Raw genomic sequence first — 25,933 nt, 5'->3', positions numbered from 1 at the left:
AGCTTTCCTAAAATTAAGCTTTCTGAAAACTTGTAAACTTAATAATAAAGTGGTTACTCTATCTCCTTTAACTGTATTTGCTTGTGCTTAATAGGTGTAAATGCTGCATTCATATGGCTATAGTTTTTATGGTTAGATAGCTATAAACATATGAAATATACCTATATTCATGGAAACATTCAGAAAGTAGTGTTACACAAGCACCATTGAATTACCAGGATGTCATACATTTCTCCCAATAAGAGTTTGCACAAGACAACATACTGGTGGACTGTGTTTAGTGAACTATGCTAGTTCCTTACCTCTTAAATATACCACCAAATAATCCTAGTGTGAACCGAAGTTATAGAAATGAATGAAGGCAGAAAGGGAGATTGTTAAACATCTCTATTACAATTCTCCAACCAACAGGAACACCTAGTGAGCATGTGGAAGCTTATTAGCACTTCTGCAATATAAGGTTCATTTACACATATGTAGAAATTGAACATAAGTGGAGCCTCATTGTATTAATACTCCCTCTATTAAGTTTCTGTGGGAGCTGCCAGCACGAGACATTTGCAGAGACAAATGCTGTTCTCTGTGCCATAAAAACAATAACCGATTTATTTCAGAGAGAACTTTCATGGACTGCAATCCACTTCCTTAGGCACATGGAGCACAATAGTTAGGTCACGGGTGTTACACATGGAGTACATGGTCGCAGGAGTGAGCACTGAGTAAGATGTGAGAAAAAGAGTGACAGTTATTAACCCTGGTATTGCACTTTTAAAGTCATTATTAGCACTCATCATGGGCTCTGACTATTGGAGGTGATGGTAATTGTAATCTTCACATTTGGTAGTCTGCAAATTGTGTGCAATGAGGAAAACCTCAGCAGATTCTGGATGGTTTGAATGGGTAGAAAATTAACAAATGTGTAGGCATCCTTCAGTCTCAAGAGACTATGGTAACGTGCTCTGTATGAGTGTCCTCTCCAGAGCACAAAGCCTGGGTAAAATAATATGGAGGATAGGCTGTTACCAACAGCAAATCCCCCCTCTCCACGTTGCTGAAATAGTCCAATGGAAAGGCAAGGGCCAATACAACTGGTTCCAGTGACGTCGCAGGAGTTGCCAGAATACAAACCGCCTTTGGGACTCCGGCTCCAGATTTTGCCTCAAGGTTAACTCCTGAATCCTTTTCCATCCGTGGATATAGCCACAAGGCAGTGGAGGTTTGAGATCATAGTTTCGTTCTCCTAGATGGGTTGCCTTCCATGGCTGACAAGCCCCACCTACCCACCATTAACAAATGTAATTTTTGTTGTATTGTATTTTTATTGCTAAGAAGGAGGAATAGTGCTTGTGGGATTTTATGCATTACATGTCCAAACAGCTCAGCTGCCTTTGGGTGCTATGCACCTTGATATCAATGGCAGCTGGGGGAAGGTGTCATTTGCTGTTCTGGTTCAGGTAGCCAAATGCCTTGGGTTGAGCACCACATAAGTATGCATATGATGAAGGTTTCTGTTCCTATTGCAGGATAATGACCATTTTCATGGTGGCTGGCTGCTTTATAACTCCTGGGAAGACACAGGTGAGATATATGTATTTGTATATAAATATGTCAGCTTCACCTATATTACTGTGGGCTTGTGCAGAAATGGACCAAGAAGCAGTGCGCTCTTAGAGCGAAAATATGCTAATAGGTTGGTTTCAGGCAGAACTGGAGCTTAACATTTCCATCAGCTTGTCAAAAGGTAATGGAGGTAATGTGACCTCTGCAAAAATAAAAGCAAACATTGGAAGCTGCAAAATTTTCTGTTATGTTTTTGTAGAATCATGCTACAAATGTATCAGAAACAGTGTTTTTATCTGTAGCTTCACTATACCAACCAGTTTGGGAAAGAAACGAACTTAATCTTGAAAAATGAGAAGCTGAAGGATAAGTACATAGATTTATTAATTCCTGGCTCTGGATATGATCATGAATAAACTGCAGAAAAAGTACTTGCTGGCCTATCGCTGAGCGGGCTCTCCCCAGGGCTCTATAAACTACAAAGGAATACAATACACACAGGTTTTTTTTGGAGGAAAGGCCGCACCTTTATTGGTCACAGCAGCAGTCCCTGGCCGGCATTGGGGGATTGGATCCGGTCCATCGAGAAGACTGATTGCCACCTGATGCTCACCACCGTTCACTTCAGCAGCCACTGAAGGTTCCACCAGAAGTGGCCATCTTCTGGAAACCACATGGGTGTATGCCACTCCGTGATTCTCACACACCTGGGGCAGGGGTTGGGCCTGTGGGTCCCCATAGTGGACCACACCTTGCCCCTGCCCCAAACTGCTTGTACAGGGAGGTTCATTAACTGTTCTGGGCGAGTAGACTCCTGTCTTCAACCTTACGTCATCCAGTTCCAACCCCAATGCCCCAAACCACCAACAAAGTTGTGACAAGATTGAGTGTACACGCATATTGCATTAAAAACATGCTGGCCATCCCACGTGCAACCTAGGCAATAACAAACAACAACACATCCTGCCACTGCTGTAAAAGAGGGAGGGAGAGAAAAGAAGAGCTGGGTGCTGGTGAGCAGCAGCCTGGACGATGGGTGGCTGTGACCACCGCTTTTAAGCTGGGCAGGCAGGCAGACTTGGGAGAAAATCCTCCTTTTCTGGTCCCCCTGCACCGCTTGGATCTTCCCCCTGCCAGCCAATATCAGGCTAGCAGGGAAACCCTACTCCTCACTAGCCAATCAGGGCTGTTAGGGCAGTCTCTAGTAGCTACCCCTTCCCCATAACAAAGTGGCAAATAAATGAGAAAACAGTCCAGTGCAAGACATAACGGTGACCACAGTAAGTAAAAAAAGCTTTGGCAAAATTGCTTTTCATACATAAGGCAATTCAGCCGAGGAAAGCTTTTAGAGTTCAATGCCTGCATAGGAGGGGCTAGGTGCCTATCTTTTAGAAAGCAGTTCTACAGTGTAATTTCGACACAGTACTGTATTTCTGGTAATCCCTTCCACAGTATAACTGCAAACATATGTCCAAACAACAGCATTATTTGTTTCTGGTTCTCGGCACAAACTTGCCTCTTAAATGGCACAGTACTGTATTTGGAGCATTTGAACTCTGCCAGTGGCAAATGTTGGGGCAAGAGAGAGAAGAGACAGAAGAGAGGGTGGTCTTTTGAAGGCCTTATGTTCACTCAGCAAGATCCTCTTATAGTTTGCCAGAAGATGCACGGTGGAATTTGGAGAAACTTGAAGCCAATGATTCTGTTCAGCCACCTGGTCTTTTGAACTACATCTAATTTTAGAAAGTTTGCTTTTAGCTAAATATATCTCTTTTAAACCTTTGAACATTTTTTTAAACTTCCTTTTTCTCTTTCATTCTTTCTCTCTGAAAAACACATCAAAACCAAGAGAACACCAAAATATTGGCAGACTTTTAAACCAAGCTTGAGCTTTGATGGGATAGTTTTGTTGTGGTTCTGCTTTTAGTCTCATATTAATAGATTAATATTCATATGAGAATAAGCCTAGTCTTACCATTTTAGACATACAATTTTAGAGTTGATGGACAATGTAGGATTTACTACACAGGATGCAACTGCAGCATCCTCGACGGGTGGTATTTCCAACTGTCTAATTAATTTGCAGATGAAAGCTGAACACATCATGCCAGGTACAACTTGATCAGTGCAGAACTGGCTCTATTCAGGCATGTGATACCTGTAGATGCAGAATGCATGAAGGGACCAGCAGTAACGTGCAAGACCAAATCTCCTTTGATACTACTGTGTGTAGCAACCATACATCCTACTAGTATGTCAATGGTGTTCATCTGAAGGGGATTTTTACTACATGTAAAGAATGCCATGGGAATGGGAATCTTTGTGCATACAAGGTTGAGCTGCTCATGTATTGGCCAAGTGTGTGTAACCAACATATGTTGTCAAGTGGGTGAGGCTAGACTTTTGCATCTATACCAAATACCAGAAGAGTGCATCTTCTTGTGCTTCTGCTGGTGGAGCCTAAGATTTTATTAGCTTTTTTAAGTAGCCACATCACACTGCTATCTCATGTTCAGACTCATGTTAGGTGGTCACCAAGGCCACCTAAATTATTTTCACATTTAGTGTCCCAAATCTTGTTGAGTAAAATATGCAGGTTTAAGGTCATTTTGGTTGGGGATTTGCCAATAAACAAAGAGCTGCTGCTTTGATCCCAAGTCTTGTATGGCTGATATGCAATCAGTCTCATTGTGCATGAGATTGAGAGCCCCAGGATAGAAGCAGAACCTTCTTAGTTAGTCACAATTGTCTTCAGGTAGAGACTGCAGATTGTTAAAGAGTTATGCTTCCATTCCACAGCTTGCACAGTTCACATGCAACAAGAATCAAAGCAGGAACACTTTAATTGCTGCCAGCTTCCTCTGCTGGATGAAATCATCTTCCTTATATTGGCATAGGGACGTGGTGGTGCTGAGGGTTAAACCGCAGAAGCCTCTGTGCTGCAAGGTCAGAAGACCTGCAGTCATAAGATTGAATCCACGTGACAAAGTGAGCCCCCGTCACTTATCCCAGCTCCTGCCAACCTAGCGGTTCGAAAGCATGCAAAATGCAAAATACGAGTAGATAAATATGTACCACCACAGTGGGAAAGTAACGACGTTCCATGTCTAGTTGCGCTGGCCATGTGACCATGGAAGATTGTCTTCGGACAAACGCTAGCTCTGTGGGTTGGAAACGGAGATGAGCACCGCCCCCTAGAGTCAGACACAACTGGACAAATTGTCAAGGGGAACCTTTACTTTTACCTATATTGGCATACTTTACTCTACAGAATTTTCGCAATTGTTGGGAAACCAGGCTATAGATTTACTAATATATGATTCATACATGTTTTTCTATGGAATTCTTATGATAGTATCTGAATTGTGTGTTTGTGCTGTATATTTAATGAACTCAACATGGAAAGGGGCAGAAAAACATGGAGAGTTATATTCTGATTTGTGTTGTAGGTAGCGCATGGCTATGTGAAGAGCATTTTCCAATATTTTAGGGTAGTTTGCTCCCTGCCCCAGTCCATTAGTTACATTTTATATATACTTATGTGTTCTTCCCATTTGCCTTTAACTGTGTCCTTTTTTCTTTATAGCAACAGTGCTCAAATGGGTTTGAATTTGATCGTGCCTCAGGCAGATGCTTAGGTAAGATTTTTATTGCATCAGGCCCTTCCAATTCTAATTCAACAATACATTATCTGCAACGTCTATTGAAAATGTTTTGGTTATGGGCATCCTTCACAACAGGAATATCCAGCTTAGGGTTTCAGTTTTATTTGCTTTCAGTTGTGATTAGTTGCAACAAATGTGACAAGAATTGGCTATAACTAGAAGATGCAATTATCAGGTTGTGGGATTTGGAATTTAGAAGGATAGTTTAGGATCTTTACTATTTGAATAAGATAGTTAGATGGCATCCAGCATGGCTGTAAAAACCACAGAGAGACTGGGTGCTTCAATTAAACACAGTGGATAATTCACCAAGGGACTTTTTCTACAGCACTTTTTACAGAAGCACAGAAAGGAAACTATGGGCATGACCCAATAAGGGAAGTTGGAGCAATTCATTTCATATTTGAAAGGTACTTGTCTGTGGTGCAGTCTATTTTCTCTTGCTCTTGAGTGATTCTTCCATTCACATTGGAGACATTTCTTCTCCCGTGAGAAAGGTCGAGGCAACTCTTTAGATTGCTCCAATTTGTCCCCCTTTCAATTATTTATGCCCTTCCTCCCTTTTTTTGATGGCTGCCATTCCACAGGCCATCACAACTTTCCCACTTTTTTGTAAAGTAACTGATATAGCATTACAGCAATGCATCAACCTAGCATCCTATAGTATTATACATATTGCACTGAAAGACACCTCCAATGTATTAGAATTGCATGGCATCAGTTGGGGGAATATTTTAAAAAAGAATATGAAAATAGAATAAATGAATGAATGAATAATTTATTGCGTTCAAAGACCAGCAAAAGCCAATATGAAAATAGAAGCCGGTGTTCCTCCATCCTCCTTTAAAGTCACAACTCACTGAATACATCACAGGGTTGTCACCTCAAATAATACCAGCTCTATTTGGGTGTGAATTAACCAACCACACGGGCTCCCTGCCCCAGTGAGGAGCATTGGACAATCAGGAGCATTAATGATTGCATCAAATAAACTGCAGCTCTAGCACTGTGCCAGAAAGGAGTTGGACAGATTGTAAATGGAGCAGAACAGGTCTCTCTTATTGAAAACACATGGTTGCCGGAAAATAGGTTGAACCAAACCACACCAAAAACAAATGAAATTGTGAGTATACAGTATACTCGTCTGATCACCCCTCTTGTTCTACATTCCTGGAAGTGATTTTTTTTCCTGATACCATTGCACCTCAAACAGGTTCTCCAAGCATTTAGTCTGCATCTTGAAACTTGAACATAGATCTTGTGACTTGAATTATAATGATTTTTAACTGTTCAGTTTCTCTCCACCTCTCTGTCAAGTTCTGCAAAATCCACTCTCATGATTTGTGACCTTTAATGGTATCCTCAAGTTTACCAGTTCAAGCAGCTCTCCAGTCTGCTTAAGCCAGTTCTGATAGCTTTCAATGAATATGAGATAACAAGGATTCGTCATGTGAATTTGATGTAGAAACCCAAACCAGTTCTCCCAAACCAGTTCTCTCAAGATGTACTTGGTTAAAACTCTTACCATGCCCAGTCAGTAGTACACTGTCTGGGAATAATGGGACATAAAATCCAACACATCTGAAGGGCACCAGGTTGAGGAACACTGCTGCAGAAACTTGGAGTAGAACGGTTTCTAAGTTATATGGTAAGAGCCTATGACTTCCATGAAATTGCCGTAGTACTTGAGTAGTATATTCTACCTTCAGCAATTTCTCCTGCAAAAGGACTACAGCCTCCCCCCTTGCATAAGCTTGATGATGTCATCAGCCACAGCAGTTTTCTCAGACATAGAAGATTTCTAATTTCTCCTCAAAAAGGAAACGCCACATGCAGCCTATATACAGTCATGGCCAAAAATATTGGCACACTTGCAGTTCTGTCAGAAAATGCAACCCTTCTCTCAGAAAATTCTTGCAGTTGTAAATGTTTTGGTACTCACATGCTCATTTCTTTGGTTTGGGTTGGAACAACACAAAAAAACAGAAGAAAAGTCAAATCTGATACAATCCCACACAGAAACCCAAAAAATGCACTCGCCAAAATTATTGGCACCCTTAACTTAATATTTGGTAGCACCCTCTTTGGAAAACAATAACTGAAATCAATCATTTTCCTATAATCATGAATGAGCTTCTTACACCTCCCTACTTGCATTTTCTGACAGAATTGCAAGGGTGCCAATATTTTTGGCCATGACTATAGAAACAACCTATATGACTGCACAGTAAATCCATTCTCTTTCACATGTGTTACTGTATCCAGGAGAATTGTTAGTAATGCTTGCTCCTTCTAACAGTAAATGTGTATACAGCAGGAAAAATGCACATGTATCTGCTGTAAAGTCACATCCAAGAATTTGGATTTCCTTGGGTGATTTTCCTTGAGCCAACCATATAGGAGTCAGCAAAGAAGAGAAGAGGAAATTAGCAGTCACTGTTGTTTGCAGATTGTTAAGGTAGCTCTTCTGTTGCTGTTCAAATCTCCAGGAGACATGGTTACAACAGGCTGCAAAGAACTGCTGATAAGCACTTCTCTCCTTCCTCTCTGTTGACTCCTTGCTCTTCTTTTTCCTTTTTGGTCTCCTACATGCCATAGCTCAACAGCGTCACTCAAGACTTTTTAAAAAAACAAAAGGAAGCAGAATGGGAAGAGAGGAGAGAGAGGAGGGGGGGAGAGAGAAACAATTCGAATTAAAATAGTGCTTTATCATGGAAATGATTAAATCTTTCATATTAAAAACAGAACAAGAACAATTTTAAAAACTCTACTCTTTATTTCTTAATTTAAGAGTTACTCCCTGTTCAGTATTTGGTGATGGCAGATAATTTCTGCATAGGCACAAGCGATGACACCACCTGAACCAATGCAGATGCATTCTCTGTCAAAGAAAGAAAGAAAATGTATGAAAAAAAATCAGATTAGGGTGGAAATGTTCTGGGTTGGTTCACATTGACTTGTATGCCATGCAGTTAGTGGAAAATAATGTGAATCTAACCATCTTAATCCCAGAGCATTTCCTGCATTATTTGATCTTTGAGCGTGTTTTTTAAAAAAAATATCAGATCTCACACTTCTTTGTGTTTTTCATTTATACTGAAATCTGATCTATACGAAGGTGGACATACTTTCATTTTTGATTTAACGATGTATTGATTAAATTTAGATAAACTAATTATTGAGTTAATCAGCAAAATTTTCCCCCATTTCTGCATTCCTTCAGATATTGACGAATGTCGGACTATCACCGAAGCCTGTAGAGGAGATATGGTGTGTGTTAACCAGCATGGTGGCTACCTATGTGCTCCACGAACGGATACTGTTTATCGGTCACCAATTATGAATCCTTATGCAGCCAGTTTATATCCACCACCTCAAGCTCCAGCTGCAAATTATCCTGCTGCTGCCGCAAGAGCTCCTGTCATGTGTCGATTTGGTTATCAAATGAATGAAAACAACCAGTGTGTGGGTAAGTAGCAAAATACCTTCTAAACCTTGTGGTGGCTGTGTTATATGCTTATATACACTTTTATCCAAATAAAATATTGCTGCTGCACAACCTCCCTCTTTAAGCAGGCTTTTAAGAAGTGAGTTGTTTCCAGAATGCTGGTTTTTTGAACATACAGATTTTAAAAGGTTTTCTAATTGTTTTAAACCTTTTCAAAAATCTTAATATTTGTTTGATTTTTAAGAAATGTTATACAGTGGTGCCTCGCTTAATGACGTTAATGCGTTCCAGCGAAATCGCTTTAGAGCGAAAACGTTGTAAAGTAAAAATAAAAAACCCATTGAAACGCATTAAAACCCGGTTAATGGGTTCCAATGGGCTAAAAACTCACCGTCCAGTGAAGATCCTCCATACGGCGGCCATTTTTGGTGCCTGTATAGTGAGGAATCTGTCCCTAAGCACAGCGGGGAGCCATTTTGAGCACCTGGTGGCCATTTTGAAAACCCGATTATAAGCTGTTTTAATCGTAATGCGAAGAATCGGTTCCCGAAGGAGGGAACCGATCTTCGCATAGTGAAAAAAACCCATTTAAAACATTGTTTTGCGATCGCAATTGCGACCGCAAAAACATCGTTGTGAAGCGGATTCATCATAATGTGGGGTAATCGTTAAGCGGGGCATAACTATACCATACCATATCATTTTTTTCATACTGTATGTTGTTTTATCTATTCTGAGCCACATTGGGTCCTCTATCATAGTGGTCCCCAACCTTTTCCAACCCGCAAACCAACTGGGGGTGCAGGGTCCTGTGCGGGGGGACTGGCACCCCCCCATGTTGATGGCACAGGGTGCACTCACAAGGGCAGGGTGTGCTCACAGGGGGCAGGGCCCCCATGTGTGCCAGTAGGCGGGTGGGCCGTGCGTGCATGGGGGTGTGTGCATGCAGAGTGGGTGGGTGGGAGATCTGTCTCCATGGCCTGGTCCTACCAAGATCACCGGCTGGCACCGGGCTACGGACCAGGGGTTGGGGACCCCTGCTCTATCAGGAGAAAGGTGGCATGAATGAATGAATAAGCAAGCAAGCAAGCTTTACACCATGTTTTGTTCACATCCTTGAAGAAGAATTTGTGTTACTCTGTGCTAGTATATCAGGCAACAATATAAAAAAGACAAAAATGTTGTGGCACCTTAAGATTAGCTGCTATATTTAATATATTATATACCCTATCATGTGTCCTACTGGTGACATAAGAGCAGTCCCACTTTAATGTCTGTTGAAGTGGCCTTGCCCTTGAAAGCTCACATTAAAATATAGCAGTTTGTCTTTAAGGTGCCACAACGTTTTTGTCTTCTTTATTTGTTATTATTATTATTGCCTGATATGGCTGAAGAATGTGTTGGATGAAGAACCATTGATCTAGAAGGGCAAATGAAAGATCAGAAGCCTATTCTTTCTAGCAGCTTCCAAATCTTAAAGACAAATGTGGCTGAGAAAATAGGCATAGTAGCAAGCATTGATAAGAAGATGGTAGCATCTTCCTGCTATGATGTGTCTCATTTGTTGCTCTGCTTGGTGCAGTGGCCTTTGTGCAATATTTTGCTCCTTATTCTGCCAATGGAGTGAGACTAGGAACACACTGATGTTTCTTGCTCCATGCCAGGTCTGTGATGCATACATGCCTGTCATGAGCAGAACTTGGTGAGAAAACATTCAGGGGCACTTGGTAGCTAGTGCAAGTGCTAGGGGATTCTGCCAGGTCTACTTTAAAGCTTTTCAAACTTGGATTGTGGTCCATTTTCATACTGTCTCTTGCTATCACTGGGCAGGTATATACTTGGTATCTTGGTTGTTCCTAAGGTAGGACAAGATGATCATGTCTATATGATTTCATGCCGGTATAGCAATAGTTAGCTTGTGCACTCCAATATGCTCACTTTTATTGTCTGCAGAGCAGTATGTAGCTTTTAAACTAAAAGTTGTTCATTGTGAAGTTATTTGTCTTTGAATAAGAATACCACTTTGGAATTAAAATAAGAGCATGCACAGAATTAAAACCTGTTTGACCAATCAGATGGATGAGACAGCAGAGGAAAGGAATAAATAGAGTTGGCTGGGCTGATTTGGGTGGGGGAGGGAGCTGTGGTTCTGCCCCATGCAAAATACTATCAAAATGCAGTGTACCATCAGTGAGGTTGAAGAGATTTAAATTTTTGGACAAAGCAGACTGCATGAAAATGTATGGCTCATTTGGTACCTTAATTTGTTGTGAAGTAATTTGCGGTCTGACTTTTCCTTCATTTGTGGGATGTATTTTTTTGTTTTTTAAACACATTTTATTAGTATGTCATGTAATATATATAGAATGCAGTTTGTTGACCATGAAATATGTATTGTACATTTTATTTTCTCCCTCATTCAGGAAATATCCATGAATGGACTTCTTGCAGTTGTATTGGAGGCACTTGACTAGCTAAGTTTAACTGATACAAATGACCCTCTCGGTAAAACAGTCTTTGCTACTGTTAAAACCAAACACTTGGCAAGACAGAGAAGTTAGTGTTGGTTTCTAGGTCAGTGTTAATGAAGAACTCATTCTTGGATATTTAGGATTGTATCTTTAAAGGAAAGAACTTCTGCTGCATGCCAGTAGTATGGTATACCCTATTCTGATATAGGTGTGGCTATTACCTCATGCCTGTGAATATCCTTGGCCACTGCCAGGGACAGAAAGCTGGACCTCATTCATATATCCTCTGATCCAGCAGAATGTACTTATGTACTCCTTTGTACTTATAAATAACAACCATGTGCAGTTCTGACTTAGGGTGCCCCCTTTCAGGGTTTTCCAGGTAGAAAATAGAAGTGGTTTACCCTTCCCTTCTTCTGGGAGTGTCCTGGGACTGTGCAGCTTGCCCAAGGCCACATAGGTTGGTTCTACTGGTAGGAGGTGCAGTGGGGGGATTTATCAGTGATATTTCTTCTGCTGAGCCCAAGAAAGCCTACATGGCTCTTCTCTCGCTTTTTCTTCACAAAAGGCCTAAGGTAGGCAAGGTGGGGCGAGAGTGACTGGCCCAATGTCTTCTGGAGAGTTTAATGACTAAAAATTACATCTCAGAGTTCCTCATCCAACCACTATACCATAGTTGAATATCACCTGCAGTATCTCCATACTTGGGATCCATATAGGTATTTCTGTCCGTCCAAGGAAAGTAATCATTCCCTCATATTCAGTGAGAAAGCCTGAAAGATGGCTTTTATGAGAGTAGATTGAGGCATTGGACTGGGCAGGAGTCAGTTGAGTCCCTTGCTTTTAAGCCGTGCCAGTAATGTCTGCCAAATGTAGGAATATTTAAGAACCATCTACAGTGGGGTCTTGACTTAAGAACAGCTTGAGTTAAGAACATTTTGACTTAAGAACCGCTCTTATTGACTTGACTTAAGTACTTAGATTTGAGTTACGAACTGAAAAAAACCCACATGGGAGGCAGGGAAAGTGCAAAATTTGAACTTTCAGTTAACTGTTGGCCAGTGAAAAGGATGCCTGTCTGCTTCCTCACTCCTCCCAGCGTTTAGAGAGTGGACTGGGAGACAGTCTTCAGACTGCCTGGTACTGTACTGCCTGGACTGTCTTTTCCCTGCCTTCCCTGAACCTTTCTTGACCTAAGAAAAAAAGAAACAAAATATACCCCTCTAGTGGTCGAAGGCGGAATAGCAGCTTCCCATTAGTTTCTATGGACGGAAAAGAGCAGATACGGATCAAATGGTTCTCAATGCATTCCTATGGGAAATGCAGATTTGACCTGAGAACTTTTTGACTTGAGAACCGCCTTCCAATACGGATTAAGTTCTCAAGTCAAGACCCCACTGTAGGAGGCTTCAGCCAATGTCCCAATCATACCCTGGATTGGAAAGCACACAGATAAACAGTCTTGATCAGGAACTAATCTGACACTTGAAAACCCCTTCGTAGTCCCAAATGTGGCAATTATCTGTAGTGACAAGGATCTTAGTTTAGAGCTCCATCTTATGGCTATTAAGGGGTACAACACTGGTGCTTAGCCTAACCAAACATTGTTCTGTGATTCTCTCTCTGCGCATGTGTGGAATTTCTGGAATGTGTAGAACACGATGTTTCATTGGCTATCTCTTATCTTTTATGTAAATGATGATTCTTAATAAAAGGACATGCCTCTGGGGAGGAGGAGGAACACATGGTTAACAGGCCTCATTGTTAACAGGCAGACATCCTCCTCACCGGTGATATGCTTCATAACTAAAGACTGCCTGTTGTATTCTATCAGAGATCTCTCCCTGGTATTTAATTCAACCGTTGGCTAAGGCTGGTCCTCAGTTAATGGTTCCCTACAATTATCTTGTGTGAAGCAATGTCCAGCTAGCAAAATATCCAGCCATGGCTTTTTTTCTGATACTACCAGAATAAAGAGATCACACAGAGTTGGGAATGACCAGTGCCTGAGCTTTTGGAGAGGTAGATTGGTGTGGATCTGACTTAGGCAGAGACAACTCCTTCTCCAAGAGAAAGGAGGAAACTTCAAAGGGCCAGAGGAAACTGTGGTTGCCAGTTTTCAACCTATGATCTCTGCCTGTCATTTTTAAGAACTGAGGATTAAACTAGACAAAGTATTTACCTTGTTTTCTGTAGAGATGCTCCCTCAAGTGGTGAAAGACTTCCTTTTGTCGTTGCAGGTAATTTCCCTCACCTACACAACTTACATTTAGTAGGCTTTGTTTATTTATGCTTTATTTATTTATTTGTATCATTTGTAGGCCACCTTTCTCCCAATGAGGAAACCCAAGGCAGTTCACAACATTAAAACCAAGTGAAATTAAAAACACAAATGACACAGTAGAAAGCAATTAAACAATAACAATAATTAAAAGTAGTTTAAGCAATTTTAAACATTTTAAAACTTTAAACACAAACTTACCTGGCTAAAAACTAGCATCCAGAGACTCTGTTATGGTTATTAAAAGTGTGCCTGAGGAGGCGAGTCTTTAACTGTTGGCAAATGATAAAAGGGAGGAGGCTAACCTTTACGACAAAGGAAGAGTGTTCCACAATCTGGGACCAGCCACAGGGAAGGCTGTCTCTTGTGTCCCCATCAGATGTGCCAGTGATGGCACTGGGGTTGAAAGAAGGCCTCCTCTGTTAATCTTAAGGGCCAGAAACTTCATAAAGGGAGATACAGACCTTCAGGCAGCCTTTCTTCTGTGAATGGTCATTGGAAGGTAAAGTTGAATTTAATGGTTGTTCTGGGTTTTTCGGGCTCTTTGGCCGTGTTCTGAAGGTTGTTCTTCCTAACGTTTCGCCAGTCTCTGTGGCCGACATCTTCAGAGGACAGCAACCTGTGCTCTGGTGTAGTTGGCTTGGGAGTGCAGTATTTATGGCTGTGAGATAGGCTTTTGTCTTTTTCTGTAGATGGGTGATTAGTGTGTCTTGTTCTGAGTAAAATACAACAAATGTTATGATCAGCAAAGGACAGAAGGGACCCCCTCACCACCGCAGGAGTATACCGGATACCTTGCAGTTGTGGCCAGGTATATATTGGAACCACAAAATGAAGCATCCACACCAGAATCAAAGAACATGAGAGACACTGCAGACTAAAACAACCAGAAAAATCTGCAGTAGCTGAACATGCTCTGAAACAAACTGGACATGAAATTCTATTTCAAAATACTGAAATATTGGACAACACCAGCAACCGTTACGTCAGACTGCACAGGGAAGCCATTGAAATCCACAAGCACCAGCACAGTTTCAACAAAAAAAAGAGGAAAGTATGAAGCTCAACAAAACTTGGGTCCCAGCTCTCAAAACTACAATGTGCAAAAGGTCAACGAACTCTACCCAGCCACAAGGACAGGGGATCACTACACACAAAAGACCAGCTAATGACACCCATCAACCACAGGAACAGATAATCTCTTCTCCTTAGTACAACAATACACCCACAACAATACACACTAATCACCCATCTACAGAAAAAGACAAAAGCCTATCTCACAGCCATAAATACTGCACTCCCAAGCCAGCTACACCAGAGCACAGGTTGCTGTCCTCTGAAGATGTCGGCCACAGAGACTGGCGAAATGTTAGGAAGAACAACCTTCAGAACACGGCCAAAGAGCCCGAAAAACCCAGAAAAACCATTAGATCCCGGCCATGAAAGCCTTCGCGAATAAACTTGAGTATAGTTTGCAAATCTGATTGCAGAGGGATGTCTCTCTTTTTCTCAAGGAAATGGGAGGGGAAAATGTGCTTTTCTCCTAATGTCAGAACCAATGCAGCAGTGATTTTGCCTCCTGTCCTGCTGTTCCAGAATACGTATTCTCGAAGGCTTTGATGGCCGGGATCCAATAGTTGTCGTAGGTTTTTCGGGCTCTTTGGCTATGTTCTGAAGGTTTTTCTTCCTAACATTTTGCCAGTCTCTGTGGCTGGCATCTTCAGAAGACATATATATACTTCTATGTATATATTTTTCTGTGCCCTTTGCAGTGGAATGTAGGTGAAACTTCTGCATGAAACCAAAAACTGGAGGGGTGGGGGGGAGGAGTAGCCATTGTTTATAAATCCAGCTTGGAGGTTACTAGGCACTCCTCGATGGTAAAGCCAGGTCTAGAGGCACTCCATGTGTCAATTGGGGCCAGGGATGGTATTGGGGTTTTGCTGGGTTACCGCGCTCTCCGCGATCCAGCCACTTCCCTTCTGGAGTTGACTGACTTTGTCTCCGCAGCACTATTGGGATCCCCGAGGCTTTTGGTCTTGGGTGATTTCAATGTGCACGCGGGGGCAGAGCCATCTGGGTCAGCTCTTGAGTTCTTGAAAACCATGGCTTCCTTGAACATGTCCCAACATGTCAACGGCCCCACCCACATGGGTGGTCACACACTGGACCTGGTCTTTTCCTCCAGTTGGAGCGAGTGTGATCTGGTAGTGACGGACCTCATGTCAGTCCCCTTGTCATGGTCAGATCACCACCTAATAAAATGTAACCTCACAGTGGCTGTCTCCCCTCGCAGGGAGCAGGGACCTATTTCTATGGTCCGCCCTTGAAGGCTACTGGATCCGGCTGGATTCCAGGACATCATGAGAGGGGTCACAGCGGACCTGGCTAGCGCTCCTGTCGACGCTCTGGTTGATAGCTGGTCCACCTTCGCAACCAGGGCTATAGACACGATCGCACCTAAACGCCCTCTCCATCGTAGAGCTCGTCCAGCGCCCTGGTTTAACCAGGAGCTTCGAGCGCTGAAGCAACATAGGAGAAGGCTAGAGTGTAGGTGGAGGAAGAACCCGACGGATTATAATAGGATAGCTGTCAGGGTCGCAACTAACCTTTACCGGTCTAAGGTAATGGCTACTTGTCGAACTTACTTCACTAACCGGATAAGCGAAGCGTCCAAGCAGCAGGCGAAGTTATTCTGTATAGTGCGCGACCTATGCGGAACTGGTCTGGATGATAGGCCTTCCCCTAGTTTTTCACCTGACCAGTTTGCAGCCTTTTTAAAATCTAAAGTGGAGGCCATTCGACGGGACCTCTCTCCTTTTTTGAACACAGTGAGTCGAGCAGAGATGTCCAGCGCTCCATCTTGCCCGATAACCCTTGACTCCTTTCAGCCTGTCATGCCTGATTCTGTGGCCAGAGTGCTTCACCACTGTCAAGCCACCACCTCCTCCTTGGACCCTTGCCCGGCCTGGCTAATCAAAGCAGCCAGGCCGATAACAACAAAATGGGCCACTGTAATAATCAATGGGTCTTTCCTTGAGGGCAGGTTTCCCTCTGCCCTCAAGGAGACACTCATTAATAATAATTTAGGCCCATAAGAAAGAAACCTAATTCGGCGGCGGACGAAATTGGCAATTATAGGCCCGTCGCCAATATTTCTTTCATGAGCAAAGTGGTCGAGAGGGTGGTGGCCGACCAGCTTCAGGCACATCTGGATGAAACAGATGCCCTGGATCCTTTTCAGTCGGGCTTCAGGCCATGCCACGGTACAGAGACGGCATTGGTCGCCCTGTACAATGACTTGTTGATGGAGGCTGACAGCGGTAAAATTTCTTTGTTGGTCCTCCTCGACATCTCGGCAGCCTTCGATACCGTTGACCACGGTATCCTCCTGGGGAGGCTCTCTGAGTTGGGTATCGGTGGCTTGACTCCGGCCTGGTTCCATTCCTTCTTGGAGGACCACCCCCAGAGAGTGCAGCTTGGGGAGAGTATTTCAGCCCCGTGGAATCTCAATTGTGGGGTTCCACAGGGGTCGATCATCTCCCAAATGCTGTTTAACATCTATATGAGGCTGCTGGGTGGAGTCATCAGGGGTGTGGAGCATCGTGTCATCAATATGCTGATGACACCCAGCTCTATATTTCCTTTTCACCAACTGCAGGTGATGCCGCCCTGTCCCTCCAGTGCTGCCTGGGGGCCATACAGCAATGGATGCAGGAGAACGGGCTGAGGCTGAACCCGGACAAGACAGAAGTTCTGAGGGTGGGTGGCCCTGTGGATGGTGGCTTGGGAAACTCCCTCATGTTTGGGGGTGGCCCTAGCTGCAAAGAGTGGGGTCCGCAGCCTGGGGGTACACCTGGACCCGATGCTCACCATGGAAACACAGGTGGCATCGGTAGTCCGCACCGCCTTTTTCCACTTTTGGCGGATTGCCCGGCTGCGACCTTACCTAGACACAGGGGCGCTCACTTCCTTAGTACATGCGCTCGTAATTTCTAGATTAGACTACTGTAACGCGCTCTATGTGGGGCTTCCTTTGAAGTGATGCAGAAACTTCAAGAGGTGCAGAATGTGTTGGCCAGACTCCTTACTGGAGTGAGAAAATTCCAGCATATCTCTCCTACTCTGGCCATGCTGCACTGGCTGCCCATCCATTTCTGCATTGACTTCAAAGTGTTAATGCTTACATATAAAGTCCTAAACGGTTTAGAACCTCGATACTTGGCGGAACGCTTACTCCCAACTAATTCTACCTGTGTCACCCACGTGACCCAGGAGGTGAGGCTGAGGAGCCTGATGCCGACGGAGGCCCAGAAGGAAAGAACTAGAATCCAGGCCTTCTTGGCGGTGGCTCCTCGCCTCTGGAATAACCTACCTCCGGAGATTCGTGCTGCACCCTCGCTGGGTACTTTTAAGAACCAACTAAAAACGTGGATGTATAGGCAGGCCTTCCCTTCCAGTTAATTCCTGTCCTCTTTCCTTTTTTATTCTTTTTCTCTTTATTTGATTTATTTTGTATTTTTGCCATCTTGCTGAATCATTTAATTAATTAATTGTTAGAAATTTTTCTTGAACTTGTTATCCTTTATGTTGTAAGCCGCCTAGAATGGTTGAAATGACTAGATAGGCAGGGTATAAATATAATAAATAAACAAACAAACAAACAAACAAACACACTGGAGAGTGAATAAACTATTGGAGCCAACTGAATAGACATTTTCATAATGCCAGAGCCAGCTCTACCAATCTGAGATTGAGTGGATGAGGCAATATTTTCAGGCGGGAGATGCTGGGGTAGGCTGACGGTTGCCACCCTTCTTGGCCTTTCCTCAAGCGCTTCTGGCTCTTCCCATCTTTTGGGGAACACAGCTGTGCTGGGCTCCCTAAATTAGTTTGTTGCTTCATGTGTAGAATAGGATGCTTGCCAGTCCCCAGAGTTCAGCTGCTACTCCAGTCGGCTTTGTATGTGGAATGCACACCATGTTGAACTTTGTCTAGAGAATCCAAAAGTATTGGATCAGTCCTGACTGTTGCATACTCACTGATTCCCTGAGAACTCCTGGAATGATGAGCAGAATCTTAGAATTTAGCCAGATTCCTGCCTTGAAAATGTAGGTCCAGCCATTTTCAGTGATACGCCTATAGATAACTCACAGTGTTTATACTATCACTGGATTTTGTACAAATCATGTTACTAAGAGCAGGCTTGCAGTTTGCTTGGCAGTTTATGTGCAGGAGAGACACCACAGTTGAAATAGGAATAAGAGACAGGCTTTTGTAAACACTATATGCTGAGGAACTGCACTCCACTGGGTCTCAAAGATGCATGCAGAGATATTTTTGACTGGGGAGTGTCATTCATGTTTCACATCTTTGCTGGGAGAAGGACCGTGGCTATACACATGGCATGCACAACTGCTGTCCAACTGCTTGATTCCAGGTGGACGTAAATTGCATTCCTGAAGGAAAGCATAATGTACCAAACCTAGGCCAAGATTTTTTGATCTGGCGGTGACCCTGGTAACTCATTCCATTTCTGGCAGCTTTTCTTCTAAACTCTAGAATGCTCAGCCATAATAACGACTCCTTTGTTTAACTAATTCAGCCCAGTAACCTTTGGCACATCTTGACCAAAGCAAAAACTCACGTTCTTTTATTGCACATTCATAAGCTGAAAGTTCCTTTCAAAGTCTCCCTTCACTCCTCCCCATCATTTCCTGCTTCATTATGACTTTTGTAATCCTTGTTTGGCGTTTTAGAAATAAAATTAAATGTATAGACATTTTCATATTCATTCCTGCTAAAATATTTTAACACATCCACCTGCAGTTTGGTGCCCTCTGCATGTGTTGGATTACAGTTCCTGTCATCTGTGTGGGCTAAAGAGGGTGTCAGTTAAAGCCCAACACATCTGGAGGAGTAGATTGCAGAAATTGGGGGGAGGGCAATTATACAAAGGAGGTGCTGCATAAGTTATACAATTGTAATAGGGTGGGCAAAATGTGATATTCCACATACTGCTGGAATGTAATGCCCATCCATCCTGATCAGTGTAGCCAATATTGAGGAAGGCTGGGAGCTGTTCAGCCATGGCCAGCAGGGACTCTTTGCCTGTCCCAGAACTATATTTTTTTTGAAAAACAGAATAGAAAAATGGAAGAGGCAAGGGGAAGTAAAGATGCTGATCCACACTCCAGTGGGTCAGAGGTCATGGCAGTAGCCTTTTGGGATTAGTTCTTTCATAAAAAGGGACTACTGCAGACTTGCAATATTTCTACAACACATAGCACTTGTTTTTTAAAACTATACCAGTGTGTCCTGAAGCCCCCAGTGCTCCCCATGGTCAGCTTTTGCTAGTAAGCTGCAAACAAGACATGTCAAATTAATCCACTCCTATACATGTGTCATGTATTCACTAATTTTTACTGAGATTCAAAACAGGCTAAACCCAATTTTAATAAGGTTTTTTTTAAGCAATGATAAGTGCCTTCTCATCTTATCCGCTCCTCTTTCCCTTCTTTCCTTCAGCATGGCTTTGAAGTTGCTTGGATTCTCTAAACTGTAGTTGACAGTAGCCATAATTGCTCGGGGGGTCATTGGGAAGAGAACAAGTAATAATAAAAATCTTTTATAAGGAAGTGAAATGCCAGTCTGTTCTCAGTGACTGTGCCCAAGTAAGTGAGAAAAGGGGAAAGTAGCTGAGCTATTTGCATGATATTTAAATTAACAATGAGTGTGAATTTCATCTGGTTTGAGTTTTTTATGAGAACCTGGCATAAATTCATGTATGTCTCCATAATATTATTTAATAGTAAAAGAATAGTTTCACTGGGTAAAAACACTTAATTGTATGTGTGTATTGGGGGGGGGGACACAAAACTGATATAATTGTCTGTGCAGTCAGAGTGGCTGTCACACATTTAGCTCCCAATAGCCTGAGTTTTAATCCTGGTATATTCAGACCATGGTGTACAGATGAAACATGATCATACTGGAAATACTGATATTCCTTGAGTTTCCCCTGAGCAGATGGTTGAGAATTTCATTCCCCCCACCCCACTAAGAATGTACCTGATGCTGGAGGAGGCTCTTGAGAGTCTCCTGGACTGCAAGGAGAACAAACCTAGAAAGGAAATCAACCCTGAGTGCTCACTGGAAGGACAGATCCTGAAGCTGAGGCTCCAATACTTTGGCCATCTCATGAGAAGAAAAGACTCCCTGGAAAAGCCCCTGATGTTGGGAAAGTGTGAAGGCAAGAGGAGAAGGGGACGACAGAGGACGAGATGGATGGACAGTGTCATCGAAGCTACCAACATGAATTTGACCCAACTCCAGGAGGCAGTGGAACACAGGAGGGCCTGGCATGCTCTGGCCCATGGGGTCACAAACAGTCGGACACGACTAAACGAAACAAGAATGTACCAAGAATGTACCAATATTCTGATATGCCTTCATGAATTTAAGAATACCTGAACATGGAAGAAAATGAAATTGAAAGATTCCACCCCCTTAGTGAAAGCACATATACGTTATCTCCAAATAAGGCTTCTGATTCTCTTAGTAGTTGCTTATTGTCTGCACTGATCACTTTTCTTTACTCTTTTTTTAAAATAACTTCATATTTTTCTCCCACTGTTGGCATTGCCAAATCTATAAAATTCAGTATGTCTGTAAGCTTAGTCTGGTGTGATAACAGTTTAACAGCATGGGAACCATTTCTCGGGCTGGGTAGAAGAATGCAAGGAATGAATAAATTATCTTGGCCCTTTAGTAACTTTTCTTTATAAATCATAACTGATTCAAAAAGGTCTATGTATTGCACTGAGTGCTTCTGCACATGCATTTGTAGCTTTAGGATAAACTGATAGAAGTGCTTTGGGCATATTGCCTTTTATCCAACCATTACACTGTCAGTGGTTGCCATTTTCCTGGCAGTTCCTGGTATACTATGATTCATTTGTACAGATAATTCTGAAAGGTGTAGTAATTCTTTATTGTTCACATTTGTAGGTAGAACTAAAGCACAAAATGCAACATCTGTCCCAGTCACGCCATAAATGTTTTATATGTCTGGGTGAAAGTGTAATTTCCAATGATGTCAATGTGTGGGGAATGAGAAATTAAATCATCCTGCTCAAACAGTAATCCCCAACACACACAAAATGCACCCCAGCAATTAGCCTTAGAAAAATGGTTTTGTTCTGCTGAATTGGACTTTTTATGTGAGTCTAATTGCTGCTTTGGGGGTGGAACTGCAGTTTGGGAGGGATGGGCTAACCGTCCCCTATCTGCAATCTGCCATTCCCCAAATATTACACCACCCACTCATTGTATGCAACAATTAACCTTAGATAATGTTCAGTGTATGCAAATAGAATGTTATGGGCCAGAGCTGTATAGCCAGAATTATTTTGATGCTAAACAATTCTGTCCATACAGCTCTAGGACATCAAATGTCAACCTGTTTTCTTATGGCTCTGTCCAGAACACTCCACTGAAACCTGGGGCATTTCAGGTAAATGAACAATTCCCATTCTGTAGCACACTTCCATGAAAGATAGTCTAAATGGACTGATTTCCACACTTAGGTTATTTAACTTCAACTCTCATAGACCCAGCTAGCACGGCCAATGATCAGGGATTCTAGGAGTTGTGATCCAGCATGTAGGGCTGCAGGTTTGGGAACTACTGGTCTTATGAAAAACCAGTCTTAAACTCTGACAATTTTGTTTATTTTATTGCAGTGCTATCTAGCTGTTCTGTCAGATACATGAAGACAGCTATGGTAGTTGTTCAGAAGTACAGATATAAAGCCCAGTGTGCTTTGACAGCTGGTAGGGATGCAGGTGTTGGCATGCAAATTTTCCATATTCTGGAAGGTTTCTGTGTGGCAAAATGTTCATCCACTATGACCACAGCCCAGAGCAGCTAACATTGTGGAAACCGTTTCAGCTAAGTTCCATATGGCTGGTGTAATACTAAGCAGCCCTCAGTATTCTGGACGATTGTGTTGTCTGTAGCCTTTATGCAGTGTCTAGAGATGGCAGCATTCACAATGACACATAAAATTGATTGCTATTCTTGGCTTCTGCCTTATATTTCTTGGTTCAGCTTTGTTTTCTTCATTTTGGTTCCAGCTTTAAAGTTGGCCACAGTGTTAGTCCATAATCAAGATGTTTGGCCAACATATATAGAAAGTATGAATTTGTTCTCAAACATTTGCAAATTGGCCAGATAATCTAAAAGCTCTGCCAGACTCTATAGGGAAAGACAAGTTTGAGACTGATGTTGTTCTTAGTGTCTTGTCTCCAGAACAGATGATCTAGTAGTTCTGCCTTTCAGAAGCATAAATACTGCCTTAGGTAGTACGGAGTTTTAATATGTCTGACCTATTTGTTCTGTCAATTAATTGCATTCTCGCATTGGGCCTTTTCACGTATGACTTTTTCAGAAAACATCTAAGATTGGGAGATGATATACAAATATACTGTACAGGATATGTGAATTTGAAAATAGATTTCTGGAAGGCAGGTGTCATGTTTGTCATAGGTGCGTTGTTTTACTTTGTCATACCCCATTCCTCAGCTAGAAAGGCTGTAATAGTGGTTTATTTATTGTATATAACAATAATTGAAACACAGAATCATAGGATTGTAGGAACAACAACAAGAAGAACAACACACATTATGGTCATGGAACACAGAACTAAAGAAAGAAAATGAAATCTATGACAAACCTGCCTGGCAATTAAGACTGGAGAGAGATAGCAATGATCTTCAAGGCTAAATGGAAAAACCCATTACTTTTCTCTGTGGTAGAAAGCGAAGCAAGCTTAGGAAGGCGATAGAGCCTGTCTTTAAAAGCTTAACATCAAATTTGAAATGCCACAGATGAATAAAGCTCAACACTTTAAACTTGTTGACTATCGTGACTTGCTGAAAGGCAACAGCAACCCAGTTATTGAGGTATGTGAAGTCCACCAATAGGAAGCTGCAGAATTATATATTCTGTGTGAACCAGAAATAGTTCTACTGGAACTAGTCCCTTATAGGAGGTTCAGTCAGAAGCACCTATACCATCTAAGGAGGAGCTTGAGAATTATTGGGCAAAGGTATGGCCTTTGTCCTTCTAGACAGAAATGAATGCCCCATGGCTACAATATGAATGCCAGATTTACTTATCACCTATGGTCCCAATGAAATAAAAGATCAGAATGTATATGAAGCAGCTGGGAAGACACAAAATTGGAAAGCTCCTGGAGTAGGTGGGATTCATACCTTTGGGTGTAAGAAATCAACTTCAACCCACTCACACCTGTTTACATTTTTTTTAAAGTCCTTAACAATCAAAATCTTATTCCAGAATTCTTTACACAAGGAATTTTTGTAGAGTTTTCAATTTCTGGTTAAATTTTTCTAGCTGGGCAGCAGACGTGCAGGGATTTTCAGGGCAGAATAGCCTCAAGTTCCCTATAGTAGTCCACTACCTTTTCTCATTAACTGACATTTACAGCCTCAGTAACTCACTCTGAGACATTAGTAAGAGAAAGAATAAAAAGTTTCATTACTTACAATTGAACAGATCAAACATCAGATTGACAAACATGACTGTTTTCGAGAACAGACTTCAACCAACTCTAGAGAGGGAAAAGGCCCTAGAGCAAAGAACAGGGCTGTCTTTGAATTCAAAGGCAGGAGGAAATAATTGGTTAGTGCTGGATTAGACTGATAGTTGCCCCAGGCCAGAAAAGTACCTCTCAGCCGCATTTTCTCCAGGTAGCATACAAGGCTGAAAAAATTTCAACAGGAATAACTCATATCCTTTATAAAGCTGATGATTGTTCTGATTCTAAACATTACTGATGTTTTCTTCAATGCAGCTGCATCCTAATAGACCAACAGAGGGGCTGCTTTAAGAAAGCTATAGTTGCAAGGAATTCTTACTATGGATTCCTTTATATTGAATCAGGCTCAAAGGAACTCCAGAAATCTATCAGCTGCTTATATTTGCTTCTGTGCCCCATTCATGGTTCCTCTACATTTTGAGGATTTACGCAATTGATAATAAATTATTACTTTGCAAGCTAAATTCATTATGAAGGGGAGAACAAAATCAGGGCGCACAAATTTCTTCTCTTAACAGCATTCTTATCCGAAGATGTAGTTTTCAGGAAGATAGAAGTCTTGTAGCATCTTTCATTTAGTTTTTATTTTTCATGAGATTTCATGTGTCTGAGTACATGTCTTCAGAGGAAAGGAGTAGTTGTGTCTTAGAATGTGTAGGTGGAACATTTGAAACTGTTGATGGGAAGCATGTCAGGGGAGCACAACAATACAGCGTGTTGATCCCAGGTAAAGAAGATATTTAACGTACAGCAAGTAATGCTTAATTCCATCACAGTAGTGGTTATTAAGGTATAGCTGAGTGAAAAGGGCCCATATGGTTGGATTAGTATATATAATGTCAGAGGAAACCATAGTCTTTGTAAAGGCCTATTGTGTGTGTGCTGAACTTCCCGATGTACTCATGCTCAACAGCTGCCTTTGAATTCCGTCCTTGAAGCTGGCTTCTTTTTTTCTTTATATATATGGAAACATTCTTAAAGAGTCAGCTTTACCTCCATTCTTGCAAATGTTCACATGTATAAAATATGTAGTATATTATATATATATATATTATAGCAATTTTTTGAGATTTATTAGATTTTCAAAATTTGGTTAAGTGTGTTTTTGAAGGTTTTTTGTGTTTTATATTATTAATGTTCATACTGTTGTATGTTTATTTTTTTAATTGAATAATTTATTGTGCTTTTAACTTTACTCATATTTTAATTATTGTGAGCCATCTCGAGTCTCTTTATGGGAGAAAGGTGGCATAGAAACAAAATGAGATGAGATGAAATAATAGTAACACATTTTGTATACAAACTACATTAGGAATAATGTGTCAATTTTCCTTTGATTCACACTCCCACTCTGTACAAAGGCCAGCTGCTAGACTTTCCAATTGCACTAATTAATTACTCTGATATTATATCCTCTGTCTCCTTAGAAACTTGTGGTAATATATTGGCAGATGTAGCAGACCGGTACAGTGAGTGTATGGCTGTGAATTAGAAGTAACGTGTTTTCCCGAAAATAAGACAGGGTCTTATATTAAATTTTACTGTAAAAAATGCATTAGAGGTTATTTTCAGGGGATGTTATATATTTTTCATATAGAACAATCTAAATTTATTCAAATACAATCATGTCATCTTCTTCTGGTTGCTGCACAAGGATGGAGGGTGGGGTTTCACTTGTGTGTGTGTTTAGTCGTTTAGTCGTGTCCGACTCTTCGTGACCCCATGGACCAAAGCACGCCAGGCCCTCCTGTCTTCCACTGCCTCCCGGAGTTGTGTCAGGTTCATGTTGGTTGTTTCGCAGACACTGTCCAGCCATCTCATCCTCGGTCGTCCCCTTCTCCTCTTGCCATCACACCTTCCTAACATCAGGGTTTTTTCCAAGGA

General features: G+C 41.9%; 1 protein-coding gene across 1 annotated transcript in view; it reads left to right on the top strand.

The window, feature by feature from the left end:
* The window catches only part of FBLN5 (fibulin 5), an 89,881-nt gene that overhangs the window by 4,142 nt on the left and 59,806 nt on the right, over positions 1-25,933 (top strand). The window contains exons 2-4 of the mRNA XM_020802240.3: positions 1,524-1,578; positions 5,147-5,198; positions 8,449-8,694. Coding sequence (XP_020657899.1) covers positions 1,524-1,578; positions 5,147-5,198; positions 8,449-8,694 — 353 coding nt within the window. The remainder of the gene's footprint in view (positions 1-1,523; positions 1,579-5,146; positions 5,199-8,448; positions 8,695-25,933) is intronic.

Source organism: Pogona vitticeps, chromosome 1 (assembly GCF_051106095.1).
Source record: "Pogona vitticeps strain Pit_001003342236 chromosome 1, PviZW2.1, whole genome shotgun sequence".
NCBI lineage: Eukaryota > Metazoa > Chordata > Lepidosauria > Squamata > Agamidae > Pogona > Pogona vitticeps.
The sequence above is the reverse complement of the archived record's forward strand: the minus strand, read 5'-3'. Positions and strand labels throughout refer to the sequence as shown.